A 26,497-nucleotide genomic window follows, 5' to 3' on the forward strand; every position below is an offset into this window, starting at 1 on the left:
TCCATCCTTCTACCTGGATGTCACGACATAGAAAACTACTCTGCGGAATGGAGAAGTTACACAAAGGTTGGATTTGTCACCAGGAGAGACCAGGATAAACAGTTTCATCTGAGAGAGTGAAGGACCACTTGACACGGAAGCAAGACACCCACATGTTCAAGGTAACTACTGACCAGTCCACATGAGCCAGGCCAGGCTAGGTGAGGTCACCAGGCCGTATAAGACACTTCCACATATTTTGGAGACGCCTCCCATTACACCTATCCAGCCGTCAGCCACTGCCATCACCATACTCAGCAGAGGAACAACCACCACCATCACTGTAAATCATCGTCTGTTTTACAATTTTAAGAAAAAAAAGACATTCCTTACAATTCATCTAAACACTTTCAAAGAGTTAAGAAACTTTTACAATATTAGAAATATGTCACATGTGAGGTGCAACCCAAGTGTGAGAGTGTGAAGTATTACCTTCAATGTGAGAGTGTGAGGCATTATTCCAAGAGTGTGAGTATTCTCTACTATCCCTGGTGTAGGGATTATAGCATTCCTGGTGTAGGGATAGTACTACCCCAGCGTGAGAGTGTGATGTACTCGCCTAATGTGAGAGCGTGAGGTACTGCCCCGAGCGGGAGAGTGTGAAGTATTCTTCAAGTGTGAGAGTGAGTGTTGTACTACTCCTGAAGTATCCCTGGACAGGGTTTCGGGTCAACGCCCTCGCGACCCGGTCTGAGGCCAGGCCTCGTGGAGGATAAGGGCCTGATCAAACAAGCTGTTACTGCTGGCTGAGCGTAAACCGACATACGAACTACAACCAGGCTGATCAGGTACTGAATTTAGGTGCCTGTGCAGCGCCTTCTTGAAGACAGCCAAGGGTCTATTGGTAACCCCCCTTATGTATGCTGGGAGGCAGTAAGAGTGAGTGTGGTACTACCCCTAGTGTGAGAGTGAATGTGGTACTACCCCTAGTGTGAGAGTGAGTGTGGTACTACCCCTATTGTGAGAGTGAATGTGGTACTACCCCTAGTGTGAGAGTGAGTGTGGTACTACCCCTATTGTGAGAGTGAATGTGGTACTACCCCTAGTGTGAGAGTGAGTGTGGTACTATCCCTAGTGTGAGAGTGAGTGTGGTACTACCCCGAGTGTGAGAGTAAGTGTGGTACTACCCCTAGTGTGAGAGTGAATGTGGTACTACCCCTAGTGTGAGAGTGAGTGTGGTACTACCCCTATTGTGAGAGTGAATGTGGTACTACCCCTAGTGTGAGAGTGAGTGTGGTACTACCCCTATTGTGAGAGTGAATGTGGTACTACCCCTAGTGTGAGAGTGAGTGTGGTACTACGCCTATTGTGAGAGTGTAACTATACCTTGAGGAGAGTGTGAAGCAACTTACCACAGACACTGAAGAGTGAAGAAAAGGTTCCCCAGTGGCTGTACTGAGTGTGTCCCCACCTCAGCACACGCTGCACGAACAGGTACTTCACGTTGCTCTCACCTGAAGCGTACCATTAATTGTGAGTTACAGATGAATGTATCAACACCTGTGAGTTATCTGTGAGTGTGTCTGTCATTCACTGGTAACCACACACAAACACTCACACACCTATATATATATATATGCAGACCATAGAGCTGTATTAAGGCTAAGTTTTTTTATTTATTTATTTAAAACAGTACATCCAAGATACATGTATATGTTAAAACCATTAAACGTGACATAATGCCGTATAGTGACATATACGGACTCTTCCTACATCTCTAATCCTATTACAAACACTTACAGAATAACTGAACATGATTCCCCCTCCTACTAGCTACACCCTAACGACACAGCATGTGTCGACACATCAGAGATATCATATATTCCCCAATATACCTAAAACACAAGTCTGTCACACAACAATGAATACAAGCACATATGCTGCCCCCCACCCCTCTCCCTCTCTTCATACAAGACTATGAAAAATTATAAAACAAAAGAGGCAAACACCTCGAATATTTAAACCTACGTTTACACGCTTTACATACAAGATAGATACATATGACAAAACACAAAAACTGACAAAATGTCAATGGTGACCTCTACCAGCTCTTTCCCCCTCTCCATACAGTGTACATAAAACTGCAGACGTTTCAACCTCCAGCCCCAGCACAGCCTCAACATCTCAATCATATGCCCAACATAAGGGAAACCCAAATCTTCACCATACATAATACTGAAGTTTGTCAGAACATGATAACAAGTATGTTTCTCTTCCACCCTCCCTCCTCCCTGCTATGCCCACCTTTCAGGTCATCCCTTTGCCGTTTTATATGCCAAAACCCCAAGAGATGTTGGACCTTTCCATTATATTATAAACAAAACCTTATGCTCCAATGAAAGCATTCACGAATTTATTTACAATGGGAATCTAACCTACCGTTTTTGCTGTCCCATGCAGCATTCGCTGACTTCATCTAATATTATACATAAGCTACCTAAGTCTTCTACGTCTGACACACCCTATGATTTCATAAAGCACTCATGTCTCCGGTACCCACGGAGACCTGGGCATTAATTTACAAGATAAATTAACATCATCCAACCTACAACATTTCTCCTTCGGTACACCGTACGTTGCCACCCACCTTATGGTGGACCAAACTTTGCACGTGTAAAACTCAACCTGCTCACCACTAACCGACATACATTCTTTTCCAACCGTATAACATGCACTTGAACACGCTCACACGAAGAACGAATGAACTCTCCTTTAGTGCGAGCAGGCACTGGGAGTTCTAATAAAAGGGTAAAACCCCACACAAACCGCACCTCCTATTCCATATCACTTCTGTTAAACTTCAACCAAGGTAAGAATATTTTAATAGTAGGAGATTCTCAGCGAAGATACATGGGCCGTCCTTTTCGTAACAGAGACAGAAAGGTCAGAGGGTGTGCCTTCCTGGAGCTGGTGTTGGTGACATAGTCAGCAGGTTGGATAATATTATGGCAGGCAATGGGAACAAGCCCATTATCCGTCTTAGTGATGGGGGTAATGACATTGGGAAGGGCAGGAGACAGGAGCTGCTGGATAAGCACAGGTCAGCCATAGAAGTTTATCTGGAGAGAGTTCCGGGGGTCAACGCCCCCGCGGCCCGGTCTGTGACCAGGCCTCCTTAGGTCAGTGTCCCAGGATGCGACCCACACCAGTCGACTAACACCCAGGTACCCATTTTACTGATGGGGAACATAGACAACAGGTGGAAAGAAACACGTCCAATGTTTCTACTCTGGCTGGGAATCGAACCCAGGCCCTCACCGTGTGAAGCGAGAGCGTTAACCACCAGGCCACCAGAGCCCCGAAGTAGTTATGTCTAAGGAAGGGATCCCAGTCATATGTAGCATCTTGCCTAGAAAGTGAGTGGGCAATGAATGGATGTCTAGGGCAACTGGTATAAATTGCTGGCTATACAGGTACTACAAGGAACTTGCAATCCCATTCATTGATAACTGGGACCTATTCTATGGCAAACATGATATGTATGCAAGGGATGGGATTCATCTCAATAGGGATTGATTGGTTGCATTAGCCAATTCGATTGAGAGGGTAATTGATGACTTGTCTAGGAATTTAAACTGAAAGATTATAGAGGTATGGGCGTTTGTGGGAAACAATCAGGCTGCAGTATTAGGGTTAAAAACAGTAGTTATTACCGGGATACCTCAGGGATATGTTTAAAAGACAATATTCAAAATAAAGTTGCTAGTAATGGCAAATCAATTGATGAACAAACAAAGAGAGATAGTAGAGGGCAACGAGTGACTAGCTCCCTTAAGGTTTACTATGCAAATAGTAGGAGTCTAAGAAATGAGATAGATGAGCTAAGATTACTTGCAAGTGTAGGTAATACAGATATTATTGGTATAACAGAGACCTGGTTCGACCTGAAAGATAGTGAAATGCCGTCTGAATGCAACATACAGGGTTATAATCTATTCCACACTGATATGGTCAACAGGAAGGGTGGTGGAGTGGCTATGTATGTCAGAGAAAATTTAAATTGTTGTCTTAGACATGATATAAGATTATAAACATGGAACACAGAATCTGGCTACAGTTTCTCGAGGGTCGTGACAAATTAATTTTGGTTGTGATTTATAGGCCCCCAAACCTTGATAGGGAGTGCAGGAAGCTGTTATGGGACGAAATTCATAAGGCATCTAGATATGAAAATGTTGTGATAATGGGAGATTTTAACTTTAGACAAATTGATTGGAACAATATGACAGGAAATCTGGAGTCTAGTGACTTTCTTGATACGGTTCAGAATTGCTTTTTAGAACAGGTTGTGACAGAACCAACTAGAGGAAACAATCTGCTTGACTTGATTCTTGCCAACAATGATTCACTAATTAATAATCTTGAGGTTAATGATGAGCTTGGGAAAAGTGATCACAAATCACTTAGTTTCAATATATCATGGAATTACCCAGATAACTGCAATCAAATCTCTGTCCCAGATTTTCTCTTGGCCGACTTCATGGGACTGAAAAATTACCTGGAAGGGCTAAATTGGGATGTCCTGACTATGGGTCAGGTAGGTGATCTTGGTTGCATAGTTCCAGCTGCCCAGACAACTTTTGTTCCGAGTAGGGAAATTAGATCTAACAAAAATGATCCCAAATGGATGAACAATAGATTAAAACATCTCATTGGTCAAAAGAGAGGCATATATAGGCGTTTCAAAAGAGGGATGGGCAGTTAAGAAATCATTATATTCAATTAGAAAGAGAAATAAAGAAAGGAATAAGAATAGCAAAAAGGGGTTATGAGGCTAAGGTTGCAAGGGATTCAAAGACTAACCCAAAAGGGTTTTTTCAGGTATATGGAAGTAAGATTAGGGATAAAATAGGCCCACTTAAGTGTAACTCTGGTCAGATCACTGACAGTGATAAGGATATGTGAGAAATTCTCAGTACCTACTTCCTCTCAGTTTTCACCCAGGAAAATACTAGCGATATTCCTGAAATAATAGATTATGTAGAACAGAATAATAATAAACTATGTACGATTGTGGTAACTAGTGACATGATCCTCAGACAAATAGAGAAACTAAAACTTAACAAATCCCCCGGTTCTGATGAACTATACACAAATAACCCGCACATAGAAGAGAGGAGCTTACGACGACGTTTCGGTCCAAGTCGGACCAAAACGTCGTCATAAGCTCCTCTTTTCTATGTGCGGGTTATTTGTGTATCGTTCCAGTAACGGTATTGTGCCTTTTTTCGTTATTTCTGATAAACTGTTTGCAAGGGTGTTAAAGGAATGTAAAGAGGAACTTATCATACCTTTGGCTAACTTTTTAACATATCACTACAAACTGACATAGTGCCTGAGAAGTGGAAAATGGCAAATGTAATACCTATTTACAAGGCAGGTGACAGGTCCTTGGCTTGGAACTATAGACCAATAAGCCTTACCTCTATAGTGGGAAAATTTATGGAATCAATAATTGTCGAAGCAATTCGTAGCCGTCTTGACAGGCACAGATTGACTAATGAATCTCAACACGGTTTTACAAAGGGGCTTTCCTGTCTTACGAATTTACTAACTTTTTTCACTAAGGTGTTTGAGGAGGTAGATCATGGTAATGAATATGATATTGTGTACATGGACTTCAGTAAGGCTTTCGATAGAGTTCCACATCAGGAGCTATTGAGGAAACTTAAGGCACACGGAACAGGATGAGAAATTTTTTCCTGGGTAGAGGCATAGCTGACAAATAGGCAGCAGAGAGTTTGCATAAATGGGGAGAAATCAGAATGGGGGCACGTAACAAGCGATGTTCCACAGGGGTCAGTGTTGGGCCCGTTGTTGTTCACAGTTTAGATAAACGACATAGATGAGGGAATAAATAGTGACATAAGCAAATTTGCTGATGACACCAAAATAGGCCGTCCAATTCATTCTAATGAGGATACTAGAGCACTCCACGATGATTTGAATAGACTGATGCAATGGTCGAAGAAGTGGCAGATGTAGTTCAATATTGACAAATGCAAAGTTCTAAATGTTGGACAGTTAAATAACCATGCCACATATAAACTAAATAATGTAGATCTTAATACTACTGATTGCAAAAAGGATTTAGGAGTTCTGGTTAGCAGTAATCTAAAACCAAGACAACAGTGCATTAGTGTTCGCAAAAAAGCTAACAGAATTCTTGGCTTCATATCTTGAAGTATAAATAATAGAAGTCCTGAGGTTGTTCTTCAACTCTATATATCCATGGTTAGGCCTCATTTAGACTATGCTGCTCAGTTCTGGTCACCATATTACAGAATGGATATAAATGCTCTAGAAAACGCACAGAGGAGGATGACAAAGATGATCCCATGTATCAGAAATCTTCCATATGAGGATAGACTGAGGGCCCCGAATCTGCACTCTCTCGAAAGGCATAGAATTAGGGGTGATATGATCGAGGTGTATAAATGGAAAACAGGAATAAATAAAGAGGATATAAATAGCATGCTGAAAATTTCCACCCAAGACAGGACTCGCAGCACTGGTTTCAAGATGGAAAAATTCAGATTCAGGAAGGGTATAGGAAAGCACTCATTTGGTAATAAAGTCGTGGATGAGTGGAACAAACTCCCGAGTACAGTTATTGAGGCTAAAACGTTGTGTAATTTTAAAAATAGGTTGGATAAATACATGAGTTGGTGTGGGTGGGTGTGAGTTGGACCTGATTAGCTTGTGCTGCTGGGCCTGATGCCATGCTCCATCCTTGATTGGAGGTGACCAGACTGGGTGGATCATTGGGCTAATCCGGGGGGTGTGGGTCACTGGGCTTATCCGGGGGGGACATGGACCTGCTCTGCATGGGTCATTAGGCCTGTTACAGTGTTCCTTCTTTCTTATATTCTTATGTTAACCCAAATTGACCTTCTGATACTACCCTTCCCACATCACATTTTAACATGTTCCCTAAAACCTTTGTGAACAGTTTATAGTCAGCACACATGAGAGAAATCGCCCTGTAATCCCTCAGTGTACTCTGCACCTTTTCCTTAGGCACAAGCACCACTACTGCCGTGCTTTGCATCGCCCCCAACTTGCCTTCCTCTTTTATCCTATTGAACATCACTAAAAAAAACCCTCAACAGATCCCAATTTTGCATGTAAAATTCATTTTGTAATCCATCAATACCTGGTGCTTTGCCCCTGCTCATGTCTACAAGCCCCCTCCATATTTCCCCCCTTCAGTGGCACCACCCAGCACTTCCCTATCCTTCCTCCACAATGATACTGGAACTACAACACATACACCAACGAGATCCTCCCTATCCACCCGTCTACTCCTCCAATATTACCCGTACCACTCTTCCACAAACATACTCATTCCCTCTGTTGTTTTCAACACCTGCCCCACCCTGAAACCCCTCACCCCCGAGTGCACTTCCAAACCTGATACTGTGGTCGCTTTCCTCCTCTGCTTTTGTCCTTGTAACACACATGTCGATGGCTTGTCCCACCAAAGCACTTCCTCCACACCCACCTGCACCCTCACTGCATGAAAGCACTCCTTTTGCACCTCCCTTAACCTCCACTTCAGTTCTTCCATTTCCTCTGTCTGGAAAGCTCCCCCACCGCACCTCGCTCATGATAACACCCCAACCTGCTTTCCAAATATGTAGTTGGTTAGCCCATACTTTAGTTGATTTACACGTTTCCCCTCACCCACATAAATCCGGCGAATCCTCTCCTTGGCCACACTATCCCACCAACGAATCACATTATCCACCCCCTTCACCTCCTCACTAAGCTCCATCCACAATGAGGCAAACCCCCTCCCCACCTCCTCGCCCTCAAGGATGCGCATATTTAACTTCCAGTAGCTCCCAAGCCGTTTTGCCAATGAATCCCATGCCACCCCCCACCACCACTGCTCTATGATCTGAATAAATCGCCTCAATGGTGTGAAAAGACTCCACTGATACCCCTTGCATCATATATATCCTGTCCAACCTAGCTGAATAATTCCCCCTTACATAAATATGTTCCACATCACCTGTCCCATCCCAAAATGCATCCACTGATACCCTTTGCATCATATATATCCTGTCCAACCTAGCTGAATAATCCCCCCTTACATAAATATGTTCCACGTCACCTGTCCCTCCCCAAAATGCATCCCTCGCCCCTATATCTCTACACAAATCTCTTAATGCATTCGAGAAATACTCTGCCCCCTGTGGCATCATGTCAATTCTCCATATTACACAGTTCCAATCTCCCCCTATCAATGCTACCGTGGGTAGTGCTCTCAATAAGTACACAAGATCCTCACTTACAAATTCCAATTTTAACCTCGCATCGATCTCTGCTGGCGCATATACCTCGATAAAAGACACATAGTCATTCATCCACCATCCATCTACCCTCATGATTCTTCCCTCACCCCTCCCCTCGTACCTTTGCAAAACAAAAGGACTTGCCTCACAAATTAAAAAGCCTACTCCCCCTTTTAAATGCACCAATGGCATTACAAAAGCCCAGTATCCATTCACTTCCAGCACTTTTCCAACTTTCAAATTATGCTCTTGTACAAACACCACATCCACCCTGTAATGATACAACATTCCTCGCAACCATTCAGTCTTACCACTAGCATCTAAACCATTCACACTGATTGTCATACACCTTAGGCCTGCTTACAATTTCCACCCATGCCTCCCCCCCCCTCATTTTTTGACTGTCCTAAAGCCCCAGACACACTGTCCTTGTCACTCCCACTCCTCTCCCACTCCACCCCTAAACCCTTCCTGGCATTCCTTTTTCTCCTTGCCTCTGCACACCCCCGTCAACCCCAGTCTTTTTCCCGGGTCTTTGTGCCGGTGTTAGGACATCATCTGAATCAGACATGGCTGCTGCCCTTTTTCACGACACTATCTCCTTCATACTTGTCTCCTGACCCTCCTCATTGTGCACCACCACCTCTACCACCTGTTTCCCCTCCTCACTGCTTGGCCAATCAAACACTCTATGCCAACCTCCAGGCCTGTGCTCCTCTTCCCCATGCCCTGTCATCTGGTCTCCCATCCTTTAGTCTGGTAAGGTCTCCCCCAATTTGTGAAATATTTCCTGCAAAACCTTCTCGAGCACTACATCAATTTCCATATCACTTGTTGTCTCCTTCTCTGCCTCTTGCTCCATGCCCGCTTCAGACGCACCCAGCTGCTCCACATCTCCCTCGGTCTCCACCACGCTCTGCCATTCCTCCACTTCCTCACTCCACAACCGAACACACCTACGTCCATCCTGACGGTACCGATCATTCACCACAGACCCCTGACACAAACCTTCACTTCTTGACATCCCCTGTTCCTTTCTCCGCCTCCCACATTCCGCTGCCATGTGATCACAACCATCACACATCCTACAAGTCCAGCGTTGTCCAGCGTACATAAAGAGGATTTGTGTTCTGAATTCCTCCAAGAACACTTACGATGGTATTGGTTACCTTGGAGTCATCTTTAGGCTAAAAGTGCCTTCAGGATAACCCTCATACGCCCCTGCCATCCACTTGCCTTGTTGTGCTACATGTATGGTGCCAAACTTGCTAGCAACACTTCGGAGGTCAACTTCATTTGCCTCAAAAAGCACATTACGTAACTTAACATACGTAAATTGACGCAAAACGTCAATCATCCTCACCTGAATCTCTTCATTAACCTCAATACCGACATCTTGATAACGATCGAGTAGGCTCTCATACACCTGTGAAGACAGCAGCTTCACAAACATCCTGTAATTACCGTTTAAGGCAACACCATAAAGATCCTGATCCTCAATCCCATACGTCTCCCTTATGATCAAAGGCAACAACAGCAGCGCCGACTCCTGATTAATTGCTACTCTCAATAATTAAATGCCGACCATGTTGACCCTGCATCGCACACCGACCACCATTGTGTCAGCCTAGCTAGTACTAGCGCAGGTCAGAGAGGTGCAGAAAGCATCCACACTCACCGGCAGCTAGGCGAGGAATGACACCCAGGGGAGTATATTCTCTTGTTAAGGCTAAGTAGCGATATTCTCCCGTAAAATTTGTCGTTCTCTCCATACTCCTCGGGTAGTTCTCAAGAGGGAGGATCATGCTAATTTTTTGTTCTAGTCCGATTTCTTTCATTTTTGGTGTACGTTAAGAAGTGTTCATTCTACTTATTGTGTGTAAGTTTCAATAAGATAGCCCAGAAAAAGAAACTGAAAAAAAAAGATTTACTGAAAATGACATTTGGCAACAAAGGTGCCCTAAATGGCACTACAAAAGGTTTTGGGGGACTTGCTACTGATAAAACAATGCTAATGCGATTTTTTGATGAAGTAAAACCCTCTAAATATCTTATCTTTATTCTACAAAAAAGTAAAGTGGCTAAGTTTTTGGCATTTTGCAGAAATATCTACCCTTCACTCCCACACAAATCCCAAAATATTTGGAATATTTCCAATATTTTTTCGTCGGCTTGTAGAACAATCATTGTTTTATGATTCTTGCGAAAATCATTTAATTTAATTCAATAGTAAATGATATCTTTCATGAAATAAATCAATAACTTCCGAGATATTCAGTGAAGACGCTCGCATACCTTAAGACTCGTGAAAAAAAAATCAAGAAAATCGCTTTTTTTTTCTGTATGAAACTTGTGATCTAGTACAGTCAGCCTTACAAACACTTCGTTTTCTCTTACATTAAGACCTCAGAAGGCCAGGAGAGAACGATATGATCAGAGCGGTAATTATTATACTTTGGGTCTGACCGCAACCACTCGTCGCTTTATGGCCTATTTTATTCATTCTAGACTTTCTTTATGTCATATTAGATCAATTGTGATAGATAAATAAGCCGTAATGTTGATATCAGCGTAATAATGAAGCATATTCCCCAGCATAAAACCATTTATATCAGAAACCTATTCACCAGTGTTGCCATAGTTAATAACAGTAACACAAGGGTACTTAGTGTGGTGGAGTGACGAAAATTTGAACATTTTTCTTTTTTTGAAATACGCGAAGTATACAGTTACTTGTGGAAATGCAGAAAGTCCTGTAGTTGACAGTGGTCGTAATATACAAACGGAAAGCAAATATTCTTCCGGAAATCTTTCTTAACCAGTCGCCCTACCATAGCCAACAATAGTGATAAAATAACATTTGATCTGGTGGAGGTGGGAAAAATTTAGGGCTTTCGTTCGTTATAGTAGGAACTGCCAGAATAACTGGGAAAGTTGGGAGATGGAGTTTACCTGGAGATTACCTGGAGAGAGTTCCGGGGGTCAAAGAATAGTGGTCAACAGATTTAAATCGGAGGCTGCCATAGTGAAGAGCTCTGTTCCACAAGGCACAGTACTCGCCCCCATCTTATTCCTCATCCTCATATCAGACATAGACAGAGATATACACCACAGCACCGTATCATCCTTTGCGGATGATACTAGGATCTGCATGAAGCTGTCATCTGCTGAGGACAGATAAAAACAAAGTTTTCCAGAGGGCAACGGAAAATAATATGATGTTCAATGAGGACAAATTCCAACTACTCCATTATGGAAAACTGGAGGAGATAATAACTAGAACAGAGTAAACTATAGACCCTGGCCATACAATAGAGCGGAAAAATAATGTAAGGGACCTGGGAGTAGTAATGTCTGAGGATCTCACTTTCAAGGATCACAACAGTGCCACGATCACAAGTGCAAAGAAAATGATAGGACGGATAATGAGAACGTTCAAAACGAGAGATGCCAACCCAATGATGATCCTTTTCAAATCACTTGTTCTCTCTAGGCTGGAATACTGCTGTACATTAACATCTCCATTCGAAGCAGGTGAAATTGCAGATCTAGTGTACAGAGATACTTTAATGCACGTATAAGTTCTGTCAAGCACCTTAACTACTGGGAATGCTTGGAAGCACTTGACTTGTACTCGTTGGAACGCAGGAGGGAGATATATATCATAATATACACTTGGAAAATCCTGGAAGGAATGGTCCCGAATCTGCACACAGAAATCACTCCCTACGAGAGTAAAAGACTGGACAGGCGGTGCAAAATGCCCCCAATTAAAAGTAGGGGCACCATTGGTACACTAAGAGAAAACACCATAAGTGTCCGGGGCCCAAGACTGTTCAACAGCCTCCCATCAAGCATTAGGGGAATTACCAATAAACCCCTGGCTGCCTTCAAGAGAGAGCTGGACAGATACCTAAAGTCAGTGCCGGATCAGCCGGGCTGTGGCTCGTACGTTGGGCTGCATGCGGCCAGGAGTAACAGCCTGGTTGATCAAACCCTGATCCACCGGGAGGCCTGGTCATGGACCGGGCTGCAGGGGCGTTGATCCCCGGAATAACTTCCAGGTAAGTCACTGGTTTCTCCAACATGCAAGTTACGCCTTTTTGTATCAAACTGATCACATATTACTCTGCTAAATAATACGTATTCCAGTAGTCCTTTACACGAGCTAGTTTAAATCACCGGCCTGGTGGCTAACGCTCTTGCCTCACACGGCAAGGGCGTGGGTTTGATTCCCAGCCAGAGTAGAAACACTGGGCGTGTTTCTTTACACCTGTTGTCGATGTTCCCCATCAGTAAAATGGGTACCTGGGTGTTAGTCTACTGGTGTGAGTCGCATCCTGGGACACTGACCTAATTTGCCCGAAATGCTGAGCATAACAAGGGGCTTTCTATATAGTAGTATGTCACTGATGTCAACAAGGCCTGTATACCATGTACACGTACTTGTAGTAAATAAAGATAAAAAAAGTGATCCACTGACCGGATTCGTCCGGATTCGTGAACTCATGACCGGATTCTAATCTGACAGTTTTCTAGGTGCCCTTAACATCCAACCGGATTGAAAAACAAAGTAAGGTATCCCCTGACTGGTAAGTTTATTCAGGTATACACAAATACAGTTACATAGACCAATACACAAATACAGTTACATAGGCCAATCCTTTAGACTGATTAGTGGCTCGCTAAACACAGAGTCGTATTGAGACTTCAGTATCTCACTCATTGCTTTGTTGTCATCTGCGTAAGTTCCATATTGTCTGAGCAAGGGCCCAATACCAGATGTGATTTTTGCCTTGTCTGCCTTGTTTTTGGAGGAAGAAGTGATATACTTTACATAGTATTAGTAACTGAAATAAACTCGTAGAGCGTACATTCACCTACCTCAAAACAGAGACAATAGTATTTACTGACCCCAGACAGGCAGTGAATCACAGAGCATAGCCAGGATAAGGAGGAGGATGTGGATAGTGGCTCGTTGCGGTCGTGGACGGATGGTCACTTTTACAGCCTCATACAACTGACCAGCGTCACATGCCGTCACACACAACCTTCCTGCTTCACCTGCCATCGTCACACACCCGGAGGTTTCCTGTTGGAATGAACTTACATGTGAGACCTGCTGTTCTAAATACAAAGTTTAACTAACATATTCCAGTTACAAACTAAGGATACATCAGAGGAATATAGAATGGAGTTTTATTTCTTTGATGTTAAAAAGACCTAATTAGTAATAATTAAATTTACTTTTTAATTATGTTAAATCTACATAAACATCAGCACAAAATCTAAAACAATTATTCGTTTACTGAAATCACTATATGAATATATAATAGTTTGTATAGCTAAATGGAAGAAAGACTAAATAAATCTTATCTTAAAATCTAAACAGTCAAAATAAATGTCTGGAATATCGAAATAAAAAATAAAATGGTTTGAAAACATACAGAACCGACAGAGAGTGACAATCTCCTGTCGGAAGATTAAGGAACTGCTTCACAAATATCGGTCTTGTTCAGGATGGTATAATGTAATGCAAGACATGTAGAAGTAAGTTCAGGTGATCAGTCCCTCAGTCTTGAAAAGTGTTCAGTCCCTTAGTCTTGATGGACTAAAATTTATCAAGACTGAAAATCTCCACAAACAACATCATTATGTGTTCTGCTGTCTCCAGTATTATTCTCTGCACTCTGTGTTTGTTCAGGTGAAGAACAGTGGGATACCTGTGAGTAGTGTTCTCGGTGCCAGAGCTGCTCATCAAAGGAAGCCAACTTTTCACACCTAGGTGTGAAAATTCACACCTATGTGTTAATGACCCTAACCTCACCCCCGCCCGGCAATGACCTCCCCCTCTGCCCGCCCACCTGCGTCGGCCCGCCCACACCTGCCTACCCATCCCTTTACTCCCAGATCGCCCCCGCTCTTCGGATTAATTTTTTCGAATTATTGGGGGGTGAATTTTTCGAATTTTTGAGTTTTACCGACTTTTCGAGAATGTTGCCAGATCTCGAGAATACCATCAAATTTTGACTTTACCCTCCACTTCCTCAGATCAAGCTTTACCTCAATTTTTCGAATTTTTGCTTTACCCTCTACTTCCTTGGAATAAGATTTACTTTGATTTTTCGATTTTTTAGTCACCCTTTACTTCCTTGGATCAAATTTTTCGAATTGGGGGGATTTTTAGATTTTTTTTTTTACTTTACCGTTAATTTCCACGGATCAAGACCTCCATTGAATAAACGAATGTTTCCCCTTTTTCCTCAAATTTTCGATTTTTCTCTATATTCTTGTGCTCTCCATCTCCTTGGATCAAGTTTTAACCCCCTTATTTCCTCAAAATTTAGATTTTTTCAATTTTTTCTCAATATCAATAATACAAAGAAAAATACTTGAGTTATCCTCGCCTTCCTCGAATCAAGACCTTCCTCTCCATCTCACTTACACCTCCCAATACCCACTTCCATCTCCCTCAAATCCCTGCATCATCTCCTTGGATCAAGATCACCCTCCCTATCTCCCACCCTTCACCTCTCCTCTTCACTTCCATCACCCATACCCTCTAAGCCTAATATTCCTGCTCCTTCTCCTTGGATCATCTTTTTACTCCAAATTGAATGTACCACCAAATTACCTCATTTTTTTACTTTACCCTACAGGTAACCCTTGAAATTTCTCCATGCTCCATCTCCATGGATCAAGATTTACTCCATATAAAATATACCACCAAATGGTGGACATGTTTTGAGTTCCTCCCATAGGTACCCTTTAAAATTTTCGAATTTTGACTCCCCCCCCCATCTCCCCTACACCTCACCTCTTCACATCCACACACCCATCACCCAGCATCTCACTCCCCCCTCACTCATAAACCTCAACATTTCACAACACCTAAACATCACACTACCCAACTATTGCCTCGTGTCTACAACCTCCGGGTCCCAGGTATTGGGGGTTCACCTTCCAATCTTTTCCAGTTTATCATAGCTTTTCACTTCTATATTTTCTTTTTAAAACATTCACACATTACCTTTATTTTCACTAAAATTTACACAAAATCTGCATGTTTCATTAAAATTCTAATACAATCCTCTCCATACCCATCTCCTTGAATCCACATAGAGACATTAACATTATTATACTCACTACTCATAACCTACAACATTTCACAACACCCAAACATCTCACTATTACTTTCCTGTTGACTTAAGTGAACTAAAAGTGCGTCATGTTAGAACAACTGTGATCATGCCAGGTTGGGTGTGACGTCACTGACAGCCAATGTGGTCTTATCTGAGTTACCTCAGATAAGATCACAGGTCACCCAATGAACTGACCACCTCCATCTCACCCACAATTCACAACATTTAACCTTCACTTGTCTCATTAATTCCCGCAAAAACAGAACACCCACAACACTTACAATTTTTTGCTCTTACAAGAAAAAAGATACATGACACACACTATTCACCCTCAATTCACCTGTCTCAATTCAACAAAAAGATACAAATTCCACTCATAACTGACAATTCTCCCGTTCTTATCTCACTCATAACCCACAAATACCACAACCCAAAACACCCACAACTTAAACCTCTTTTTGGTATCTCTAGTTCAACAACAACACCCACTACCCACAACCCACAATTTTCACTTGTTTCAGTTTTTACATGTCACGAATTAAGATTTCGGCAATACAACAAAATATTTCACTTGGCACAATTTTACATATTTCGAATTAAGATTTCGTTAACATGACAAAAGATTCACTTACCTCAATAACTTCCACTCTCTACACCATCCAACTCTCCTCAACTCTACACTTCTGTTGGCTGGCAAAGACTGCCTGCGATTCTTATCTGAGTTTCCTCAGATAAGAATGACAGATCACCCTCCAAGTGCCTGAGGTCATAAACTTGCTCTCTCTCTCTCTACAACTTTGAGGCCCAGTCCCTGGACCCATTATGTACCTCTGTAATCTTTTGACTACCGCCCACAGGATGGGTATGGGGTGCATAATAAACATATTAAACTAACTAACTCTCTCTACACACACACACACGTACACACACACACACACCCACACACACACACACACACACACACACACACACACACACACACGCACACACACACACACACACACACACACACACACACACACACACACACACACACACACACACACACACACACCCACACCCACACACACACACACACACACACACACACACACACACACACACACACACACACACACCGGGGACAGGAGCTTTGACTCGACCCCTGCAACCTCAACTAGGTGAGTACCCACATGGTGGGCACACTGGCCGAGGTGGTAAGAAGAGCTCACTCGAGCAGAGCAAAGTTACTGGTTATGGGAGATTTCAACCACAGGGAGATCGACTGGGAAAACCTGGAGCCACACGGGGGTCCCGAAACATGGAATGCCAAGATGATGGATGTGGTACTGGAAAACCTCATGCATCAGCATGTTAAGGACACTACCAAAGAGAGAGGGGAGGATGAACCAGCAAGACTGGACCTTATGTTCACCCTGAGTAGCTCAGACATTGAGGACATCACATATGAGAGGTCCCTTGGAGCTAGTGATCACATGGTTCTGTGTTTTGAATACATAGTAGAATTACAAGTAGAGAGAGTAACAGAGTTGGATAGGAAAAGCCAAACTACAAAAAGGAGGACTACACAGGTATGAGGAACTTATTGCAGGAGGTTCAGTGGGACAGAGAATTGGCAGAAAAGTCAGTAAATGAAATGATGGAATATGTAACAACAAAATGCAGGGAGGCAGAAGAAAGATTTGTTCCCAAGGGCAATAAAATAATGGGAAGACCAAAGCGAGTCCTTGGTTTACCCGAAGGGGTATGGAGGCAAAAACTAAGTGCAACAGAGAATGGAAAAGATACAGGAGGCAAAGGACCAAGGAAAATAAAGAGACTAGTTAAAGAGCCAGAAATGAGTATGCACAGATAAGGAGGGGGGGCCCAGCGACAGTACGAAAACGACATAGCATGGAAAGCCAAGTCTGACCCAAAACTGCTGTATAGCCACATTAGGAGGAAGACAACAGTCAAAGACCAGGTGATCAGGCTGAGGAAAGAAGGTGGGGAACTTACCAGAAGCGATCAAGAGGTATCTGGAGTCTACCTGGAGGTTATTCCGGAGATCAACGCCCCCCGCGGTCCGGTCCACGACCAGGCCTCTCTGTGGATCAGGGCCTGATCAAACAGGCTGTTACTGCTGGTCACACGAAGGCCAACGTACGAACCACAGCCCGGCTGATCCGGCACTGACTTGAAGTATCTGTCCAGCTCCCTCTTGAAGGCAGCCAGGGGCCTATTGATAATTCTCCTTATGCTTGGTGGGAGGCTGTTGAACAGTCTTGGGCCCCGGACACTTATGGTGCTTTCTCTTATTGTACCAATGGCGCTCCTACTTTTAATTGGGGGTATTTTGCATCGCCTGCATCTTTGACTTTCGTAGGGAGTGATTTCTGTGTGCAGATTCGGGACCATTCCTTGTAGGATTTTCCAAGTGTAGATTATGATATATCTCTCTCTCCTGCATTCCAACAAGTACAAATAAAGTGCTTCCAAGCATTCCCAGTAGTTCAGGGGCTTGATAGAACTTATATGTTCACAGTGGAGACAGGAAGGCCTCTGGGTGGACAGAACAGAAGGGGGCGCCAACAAGGAATATACCAACAAAGTGTTAGATGACACACACAACTGAGGAGTAGGTGAAGAAGCTGCTAAGGGACCTTGATACCTCAAAGGCAATGGGACCAGACAACATCTCTCTGTGGGTCCATAGAGAGGGAGCAGAAATGCTGTGTGTGCCACTAACCACAATCTTCAACACATCCCTTGTAACTTGGCAACTACCTGAGGTATGAAAGATGGCAAATGTAGTACCCATATTTACAAAAGAAGACAGAAAAGAGTCACTAAACTATAGACCAGTGTCACTGACGTGTATAGTATACAAAGTCATGGAGAAGATTATCAGGAGAGTGGTGGAGCACATGGAATGGAACAAGAGTATAAATGCCAACCAGCATGGATTTATGGAAGGCAAATCCTGTGTCACAAACCTACTGGAGTTTCGTGACAAAGTAGCAGAAGTAAGACACGACAGAGAGGGGTGGGTTGATTGAATCTTCTTGGAATGCAAGAAGGCCTTCGACACAGTTCCTCACAGGAGATTGGTGCAGAAGCTAGAGGATCAGGCGCATATAACAGGAAGGGAGCTGCAATGGATCAGAGAATACCAGACAGGGAGGCAACAACGAGTCATGTTACGTGATAAGGTATCACAGTGGGCACCTGTGACGAGCGGGGTCCCACAGGGGTCGGTCCTAGGACCAGTGCTATTTCTGGTATATGTGAATAACATGATGGAAAGGTTAGACTCAGAAGTGTCCCTGTTTGCAGATAATGTGAAGTTAATGAGGAGAATTAAATCAGGTGAGGATCAGGTAAGACTTCAAAGAGATCTGGACATGCTGGACACCTGGTCCAGCAACTGGCTTCTCGAGTTTAACACAGCCAAATGGAAAGTCATGAAGATCGGGGAAGGGCAAAGAAGACCGCAGACAGAGTATAGGCTAGGTGGCTAATGACTGCAAACCTCGCTCAAGGAGATAGATCTTGGGGTGAGTATAACACCGAGCACGTCTCCGGAAGTACACATTAACCAGATAACTGCTGCAGCATATCATATGGGAGCCTGGCAAATCTGAGAATAGCGTTCCGATACCGTGTACGTCAGGCCCAAATTGGAGTATGAAGCACCTGTTTGGAACCCACACTTGATCAAGCACGTCAAGAAGTTAGAGAAAGTGCAAAGGTTTGCGACAAGGTCAGTTCCAGAGCTAAGGGAAATGTCCTACGAAGAAAGGCTAAGGGAATTCGGCCTGACGATACTGGAGAACAGGAGGGTCAGGGGAGACATGATAACAACATACCAACTACTGCTTGGAATAGACAAGGTGGACAGAGACAGGATGTTCCAGAGAGGGGACAGAAACAAGGGGTCACAATTGAAAGTTGAAGACCCAGATGAGTCAGAGGGATGTTAGAAAATATTTCTTCAGTCATAGAGTAGTCAGGAAGTGGAATAGCCTAGCAAGTGAGGTAGTGGAGGCAGGAACCATACAAAGCTTTAAGATGAGGTATGATAAAGCTCATGGAGCAGGGAAAGAGAGAACCTAGTAGAACTCAGTGAAGAGGCGAGGCCAGGAGCTGAGTCTCGACCCCTGCAACCGCAATTAGGTGAGTACACATAAACATACTTTTCTCATTAACCATTAAGAAATATTCTCACATCAACAACTTCAGAACTCTCTCTTACGTCATTTGAGCAACACCAAATGACTCTCATACATTATATGAACACCTCCCAAACACATACATCATGTAAACACCACCAAAACACTCTCATACATCATTTGAACACCTTTGAATACTCTCAAACATCGTTGGAATAGTCTAAAATCACCAGAAACTAAGATCATCAACACCAACTAACACCCACTTTTATACACATCCCCCCAAATCACTATAACCAAGTGTGTTCTATGAACACAGTCATCTCAAAACCACTACCATCATCTAAGTATACCCAGCTCAAAACCACTAAGATCACAGAAAACACTCATTTTTATAAACATTCACACAAAAAATCACGGCCACCATCTCCATAACATATTTGTCAATATCTTACACTCACCTCACTACCACCAACACATGACATCACACCCCACATGACTGGTGACGTCACAGATAAGGCACCTTCTGTAACGTCACACTCCCGCCTGTGTTTACTTTAACCTTTCTTCGTAGGAACCAGCCTTGTTGCAAACCTTTGCACTTTCTCTAATTTCTTGATGTGGAAATAAGTCACTCTGTCTGACTTTTTTGGGTTATCCTAGGTTCTCTACACATATGCTGCTATGTATGATAATTCTATGTAACTGTATTTGTGTATACCTGAATAAACTTACTTACTTACTTACTTAGGTGTGGGTTCCAAATTGGTGCCACATACTCCAGTATGGACCTGACGTACAGAGTGTATAGAATCTTGAATGATTCCTTACTGAGGTATTGGAACGCTATTCTCAAGTTCGCCAGGCGCCCATATGCAGCAGCAGCGAAAAAAAAATGTAAGTGTTGTGGGTGTCCTGTTTTTGTGGATATTATTGAGACAAGTGAATCCTTTGTCGTATTAACGAAAGCTTAATTCGTAATATGTAAAATTGTGACAAGTGAAAGATTTTGTTATATTTGCCGAAAAAGCGGAATTTTTTTGGGTTATCCTGGGTTATGAGAGGAATTATGTATTAGTGTCATTAAACATTTGAGAAAAAAATTGTACCGAAAGAGGAAAAATTGTGAATAAAATTGTGAGTTATGAGACGTGGGTATTAACGAAAATGAGGATTTTTTTGGGTTTTCCTGGGCTAAGAGTAAAATTGTGTATTAATGACATTAAACATTTGACAAAAAACTTGATGAATTAGTAAAAACGGGAAAAATTGTGAGTTATGAGTGGAATTTGTATCTTTTTGTTGAATTGAGACAGGTGAATTGAGGGTGAATAGTGTGTGACATGTATCTTTTTTCTTGTATTAGGGAAAAATTGTAAGTGTTGTGGGTGTTCTGTTTTTGTGGGTATTAATGAGACAAGTGAAGGTTAAATGTTGTGAGTTGTGGGTGAGATGGAGGTGGTCAGTTCATGGGGTGACCTGTGATCTTATCTGAGGTAACTCAGATAAGACCACATTGGCTGTCAGTGACGTCACACCCAACCTGGCATGATCACAGTTGTTCTAACATTACGCACTTTTAGTTCACTGAAGTTAACAAGAGGAAAGTAATATTGAGATGTTTGGGTGTTGTGAAATGTAGGTTATAAGTAGTGAGTATAATAATGTTAATCTCTCTATGTGGATTCAAGGAGATGGGTATGGAGAGGATTATATTAGAATTTTGATGAAATATACCCACTGCCTCACGAACTTCCCACACACTCACAACTGGCTCTTCCTCACTCCTACAAGATAGTATTCCTCCTTGCCCTATACACGAAATCACAGCTTCCCTATCTTCACCAACATTTAACAATTCCTCAAAATATTCCCTCCATCTTCCTGATACCTCTTACTCTCCGTTTAATAACTCTCATCTCCTATTTTTAACTGTCAAATCCTCAACTTACTAATCTCACTCCAAAACTTTTTCTTATTTTCAACAAAATTTGTTGATAACATCTCACCCACTCTCTCATTTGCTCTCTTTTTAGATCGCTTCACCACTCTCTTAACCTCTCTTTTTCTCTCCATATAGTCTTCCCTCCTTGTATCACTTCTACTTGGTAAAAACCTCTCATATGCTAACTTTTTCTCCCTTACTACTCTCTTTACATCATCATTCCACCAATCCCTCTTCTTTCCTCCCGCATCCACTTTCCTGTAACCACAAACTTCTGCTGAAAATTCTAACACTACATTCTTAATCCTACCCTATACATCTTCCACAGCATTGCCTATACTCTCACTAGCCCATCTATCCTCCAATAGTTGTTTATATCTTACCCTAACTGCCTCCTCTTTCAGTTTATACACCTTCACCTCTCTCTTACTTGCTGCTTCTATTTTCCTTGTATCCCATCTACTTTTTACTCTCACTGTAGCTAGAACTAAAAAGTGATCTGATATATCTGTGGCCCTTCTATAAACATGTACATCCTGAAGTCTACCCAATAGTCTTTTATCTACCAATACATAGTCAACAAACATAGTCATTACGCCCAACAGCATATCTTGTATACTTATTTATCCTTTTTTTCTTAGAATGCGTATTACCTATAACTAAACCCCGTTCTATACAAAATTCAATCAAAAGGCTCCCATTATCATTTACACCTGGCACCCCAAACTTACCTACCACACCCTCTCTAAATGTTTCTCCTACTTCAGCATTTAGGTCCCCTATCACAATTATTCTTTCACTTGGTTCAAAGGTTCCTATACATTCACTTAACATCTCCCAAAATCTCTCTCTGTTCTCTACACTCCTTTCTTCTCCAGGTGCATACACGCTTATTATGACCCACTTTTCACATCCGACCTTTATTTTAATCCACATAATCCTTGAATTTACACATTTATATTTCCTCTTCTCTTTCCATAACTGATCCTTCAACATTATTGCTACCCCTTCCTTAGCTCTAACACTCTCAGATACTCCTGACTTGATCCCATTTATTTCTCCCCGCTGGAACTCCCCTACCCCCTTCAGCTTTGTTTTACTTATAGCCAGGACATCCAACTTCTTTTCATTCATAACATCAGCAATCATCTCTTTCTTATCATCCGCACTATATCCACGCACATTTAAGCATTTCAGTTTTATAAAGTTTCTCTTCTCATTTTTAGTAAATGTGTACAGGAGAAGGGGTTACTAGCCCATTGCTCCCGGCATTTTAGTCGCCTCATATGACACGCATGGCTTACGGAGGGAAGATTCTTTTCCACTTCCCCATGGACAATAGAAAAAAAACAAGAGCTACTAGGAAAAAAAGAAAAACCCTAGATGTGTGTATGTATATACATACATACGTGTATGTATATACAGGTTTCTGTTTCACAGTCATCTGGCAGGACGGTAGTACTTCCCTGGGTGGTTGCTGTCTACCAGCCTACTACCTATAAAAGAAAAATATGAAAGTGAAAAGTTATTATAAATTGGAAAAGATTGGAAGGTGAACCCCCAATACCTGGGGCCCGGAGGTTGTAGACACATGAGGCAATAGTTGGGTAGTGTGATGTTTAGGTGTTGTGAAATGTTAAGGTTTATGAGTGAGGGGGGAGTGAGTTGCTGGGAGATGGGTGTGTGGATGTGAAGAGGTGAGGTGTAGGGGAGATGGGGGGGTGGAAGTCAAAATTCGAAAATTTCAGGGGTACCTATGGGAGGAACTCAAAACATGTACATTTTATATGGAGTAAATCTTGATCCAAGGAGGTGGAGCATGGAGAAATTTTAAGGGGTGCTTGTTGGGATAAAGTAAAAAAAATCGAGATAATTTGGTGGTACATTCAGTTTGGAGTAAAAAGATGATCCAAGGAGAAGGAGCAGGAATATTAGGCTTAGAGGGTATGGATGATGGAAGTGAAGAGGGGAGGTGAAGGGTGGGAGATAGGGAGGGTGATCTTGATCCAAGGAGATGATGCAGGGATTTTGGGAAGATGCAAGTGGATGGTGGGAGTTGTAAGTGAGATGGAGAGGAAGATCTTGATTCGAGGAAGGCGAGGATAACTCAAGTATTTTTCTTTGTATTATTGATGTCGAGAAAAAAATTGAAAAAAAAAAAAATCTAGATTTTGAGGATAAAGGGGAAACTTTTGTTTATTCGATGGAGGTCTTGATCTGTGGAAATTGAGGGTAAAGTAAAAAAATCTAAAAATCCCTCCAAATTTGAAAAAAATATGATACGAGGAAATAGAGGGTGACTCAAAAATTAAAAAAAATCAAGGTAAATGTTTGTCCAAGGAAGTGGAGGGTAAAATTAAAATTTGATGGCATTCTCGAAATCTGGCAACATTCTCGAAAGTGGGTAAAACTCAAAAATTCAAAAAATCCACCACCCCAAAAATAATTTGATATGACGAGCGGGGGCGATTCGGGACTAAAGGGATGGGGTGGGGCTAGGGGCAGAGCAGGACTGGAAGTGGGGTGAGGTCAGGGTTGGGTGACACAGGTGGGTACGCAGCAGGAGGCACTGAAGAAGGGACAGAGGGGGTCTCGGGGTGCTGGGGCGGCGCGGGCGGGATGGCAGGGCAGGGCGTCGTGGGGAGGGGCGTTGCGAGGCGGTGGTTAGGTCAGGGTCATTAACACATAGGTGTGAATTTTCACACCTAGGTGTGAAAAGGCGGCATCCTTTGATGAGCCACTCTGGCACCAAGTACACTACTGCTGTGTATGTATGGATGTATAATCTGTTATATCTTGTAAAATTGTGCGGTACATTCTTGAAAGAAAATAACTTAGATCAAATCTGTCTTTACGTTGTCGCGTGCGGAGCTCCTCTCTGGACGTCGCACTCTTGCAGCGATGTACATGATACTGACGATGTAGACGACGATGACGAAAGGAAAAGCTGCCATATAGCTGCCAGTATCTAGAAGGACTCCCACGAGGGCGTTGCCCACAGGGGCACCGAGGTAGTATGACGCGTCCAAGAATCCCATCCGTAACGTACGACTGCCTGGTGTACATAGTAGAGTGATCTAGTGATAACAACTGTCTGGTGTACATAGTAGAGTGATCTAGAGATAACAACTGTCTGGTGTACATAGTACAGTGATCTAGAGATAACGTCTGTCTGGTGTACATAGTAGAGTGATCTAGTGATAACAACTGTCTGGTGTACATAGTAGAGTGATCTAGAGATAACGTCTGTCTGGTGTACATGGTACAGTGATCTAGTGATAACAACTGTCTGGTGTACATGGTACAGTGATCTAGTGATAACAACTGTCTGGTGTACATGGTGCAGTGATCTAGTGATAACAACTGTCTGGTGTACATGGTACAGTGATCTAGAGATAACGTCTGTCTGGTGTACATGGTACAGTGATCTAGTGATAACAACTGTCTGGTGTACATGGTACAGTGATCTAGAGATAACAACTGTCTGGTGTACATAGTACAGTGATCTAGTGATAACAACTGTCTGGTGTACATGGTACAGTGATCTAGTGATAACAACTGTCTGGTGTACATGGTACAGTGATCTAGTGATAGCAACTGTCTGGTGTACATGGTACAGTGATCTAGTGATAGCAACTGTCTGGTGTACATGGTACAGTGATCTAGTGATAACAACTGTCTGGTGTACATAGTACAGTGATCTAGTGATAACAACTGTCTGGTGTACATGGTACAGTGATCTAGTGATAACAACTGTCTGGTGTACATGGTACAGTGATCTAGTGATAACAACTGTCTGGTGTACATAGTACAGTGATCTAGTGATAACAACTGTCTGGTGTACATAGTACAGTGATCTAGTGATAACAACTGTCTGGTGTACATAGTACAGTGATCTAGTGATAACAACTGTCTGGTGTACATGTCTGGTGTACATGGTACAGTGATCTAGTGATAACGTCTGCCTGGTGTACATGGTACAGTGATCTAGTGATAGCAACTGTCTGGTGTACATGGTACAGTGATCTAGTGATAACAACTGTCTGGTGTACATAGTACAGTGATCTAGAGATAACGTCTGTCTGGTGTACATGGTACAGTGATCTAGTGATAACAACTGTCTGGTGTACATGGTACAGTGATCTAGTGATAACAACTGTCTGGTGTACATGGTACAGTGATCTAGAGATAACGTCTGTCTGGTGTACATGGTACAGTGATCTAGTGATAACAACTGTCTGGTGTACATAGTACAGTGATCTAGAGATAACGTCTGTCTGGTGTACATGGTACAGTGATCTAGTGATAACAACAGTCTGGTGTACATGGTACAGTGATCTAGTGATAGCAACTGTCTGGTGTACATAGTACAGTGATCTAGTGATAACAACTGTCTGGTGTACATAGTACAGTGATCTAGTGATAACAACTGTCTGGTGTACATGGAACAGTGATCTAGTGATAACCATCACTGTGTTGACACACTCCTACAACCATCACTGTGTTGTGACACTCTCCTACAACCATCACTGTGCTGTGACACTCTCCTACAACCATCACTGTGTTGTGACATACTCCTACAACCATCACTGTGTTGTGACACACTCTTACAACCATCACTGTGTTGTGACACTCTCCTACAACCATCACCGTGTTGTGACACATTCCTACAACCATCACTGTTTTGTGACACTCTCCTACAACCATCACTGTGTTGTGAAACTCCCACAACCATCACTGTGTTGTGACACACTCCTACAACCATCACTGTTTTGTGACACACTCCTACAACCATCACTGTGTTGTGACACTCTCCTATAACCGTCACTATGTTGTGATACTCTCCTACAACCATCACTGTGTTGTGACACACTCTCCTACAACCAACACTGTGTAGTGACACACTCTCCTACAACCATC

At 42.7% G+C, this 26,497-nt stretch overlaps 1 protein-coding gene across 4 annotated transcripts in view; it reads right to left on the bottom strand.

Moving 5' to 3' along the window:
• The window catches only part of LOC128688514 (proton-coupled folate transporter), a 66,203-nt gene that overhangs the window by 13,697 nt on the left and 26,009 nt on the right, over positions 1–26,497 (bottom strand). For all 4 annotated transcript variants that reach the window (XM_070084582.1, XM_070084584.1, XM_070084580.1 and 1 more), the window contains exons 5-8: positions 24,433–24,632; positions 13,254–13,431; positions 1,392–1,493; positions 174–320 (exon numbers count right to left, since the gene is read on the bottom strand). In XM_070084582.1, the coding sequence (XP_069940683.1) occupies positions 174–320; positions 1,392–1,493; positions 13,254–13,431; positions 24,433–24,632 (627 nt within the window). The remainder of the gene's footprint in view (positions 1–173; positions 321–1,391; positions 1,494–13,253; positions 13,432–24,432; positions 24,633–26,497) is intronic.

This window comes from Cherax quadricarinatus, chromosome 13 (assembly GCF_038502225.1).
Source record: "Cherax quadricarinatus isolate ZL_2023a chromosome 13, ASM3850222v1, whole genome shotgun sequence".
Classification (NCBI taxonomy): Eukaryota; Metazoa; Arthropoda; class Malacostraca; order Decapoda; family Parastacidae; genus Cherax; species Cherax quadricarinatus.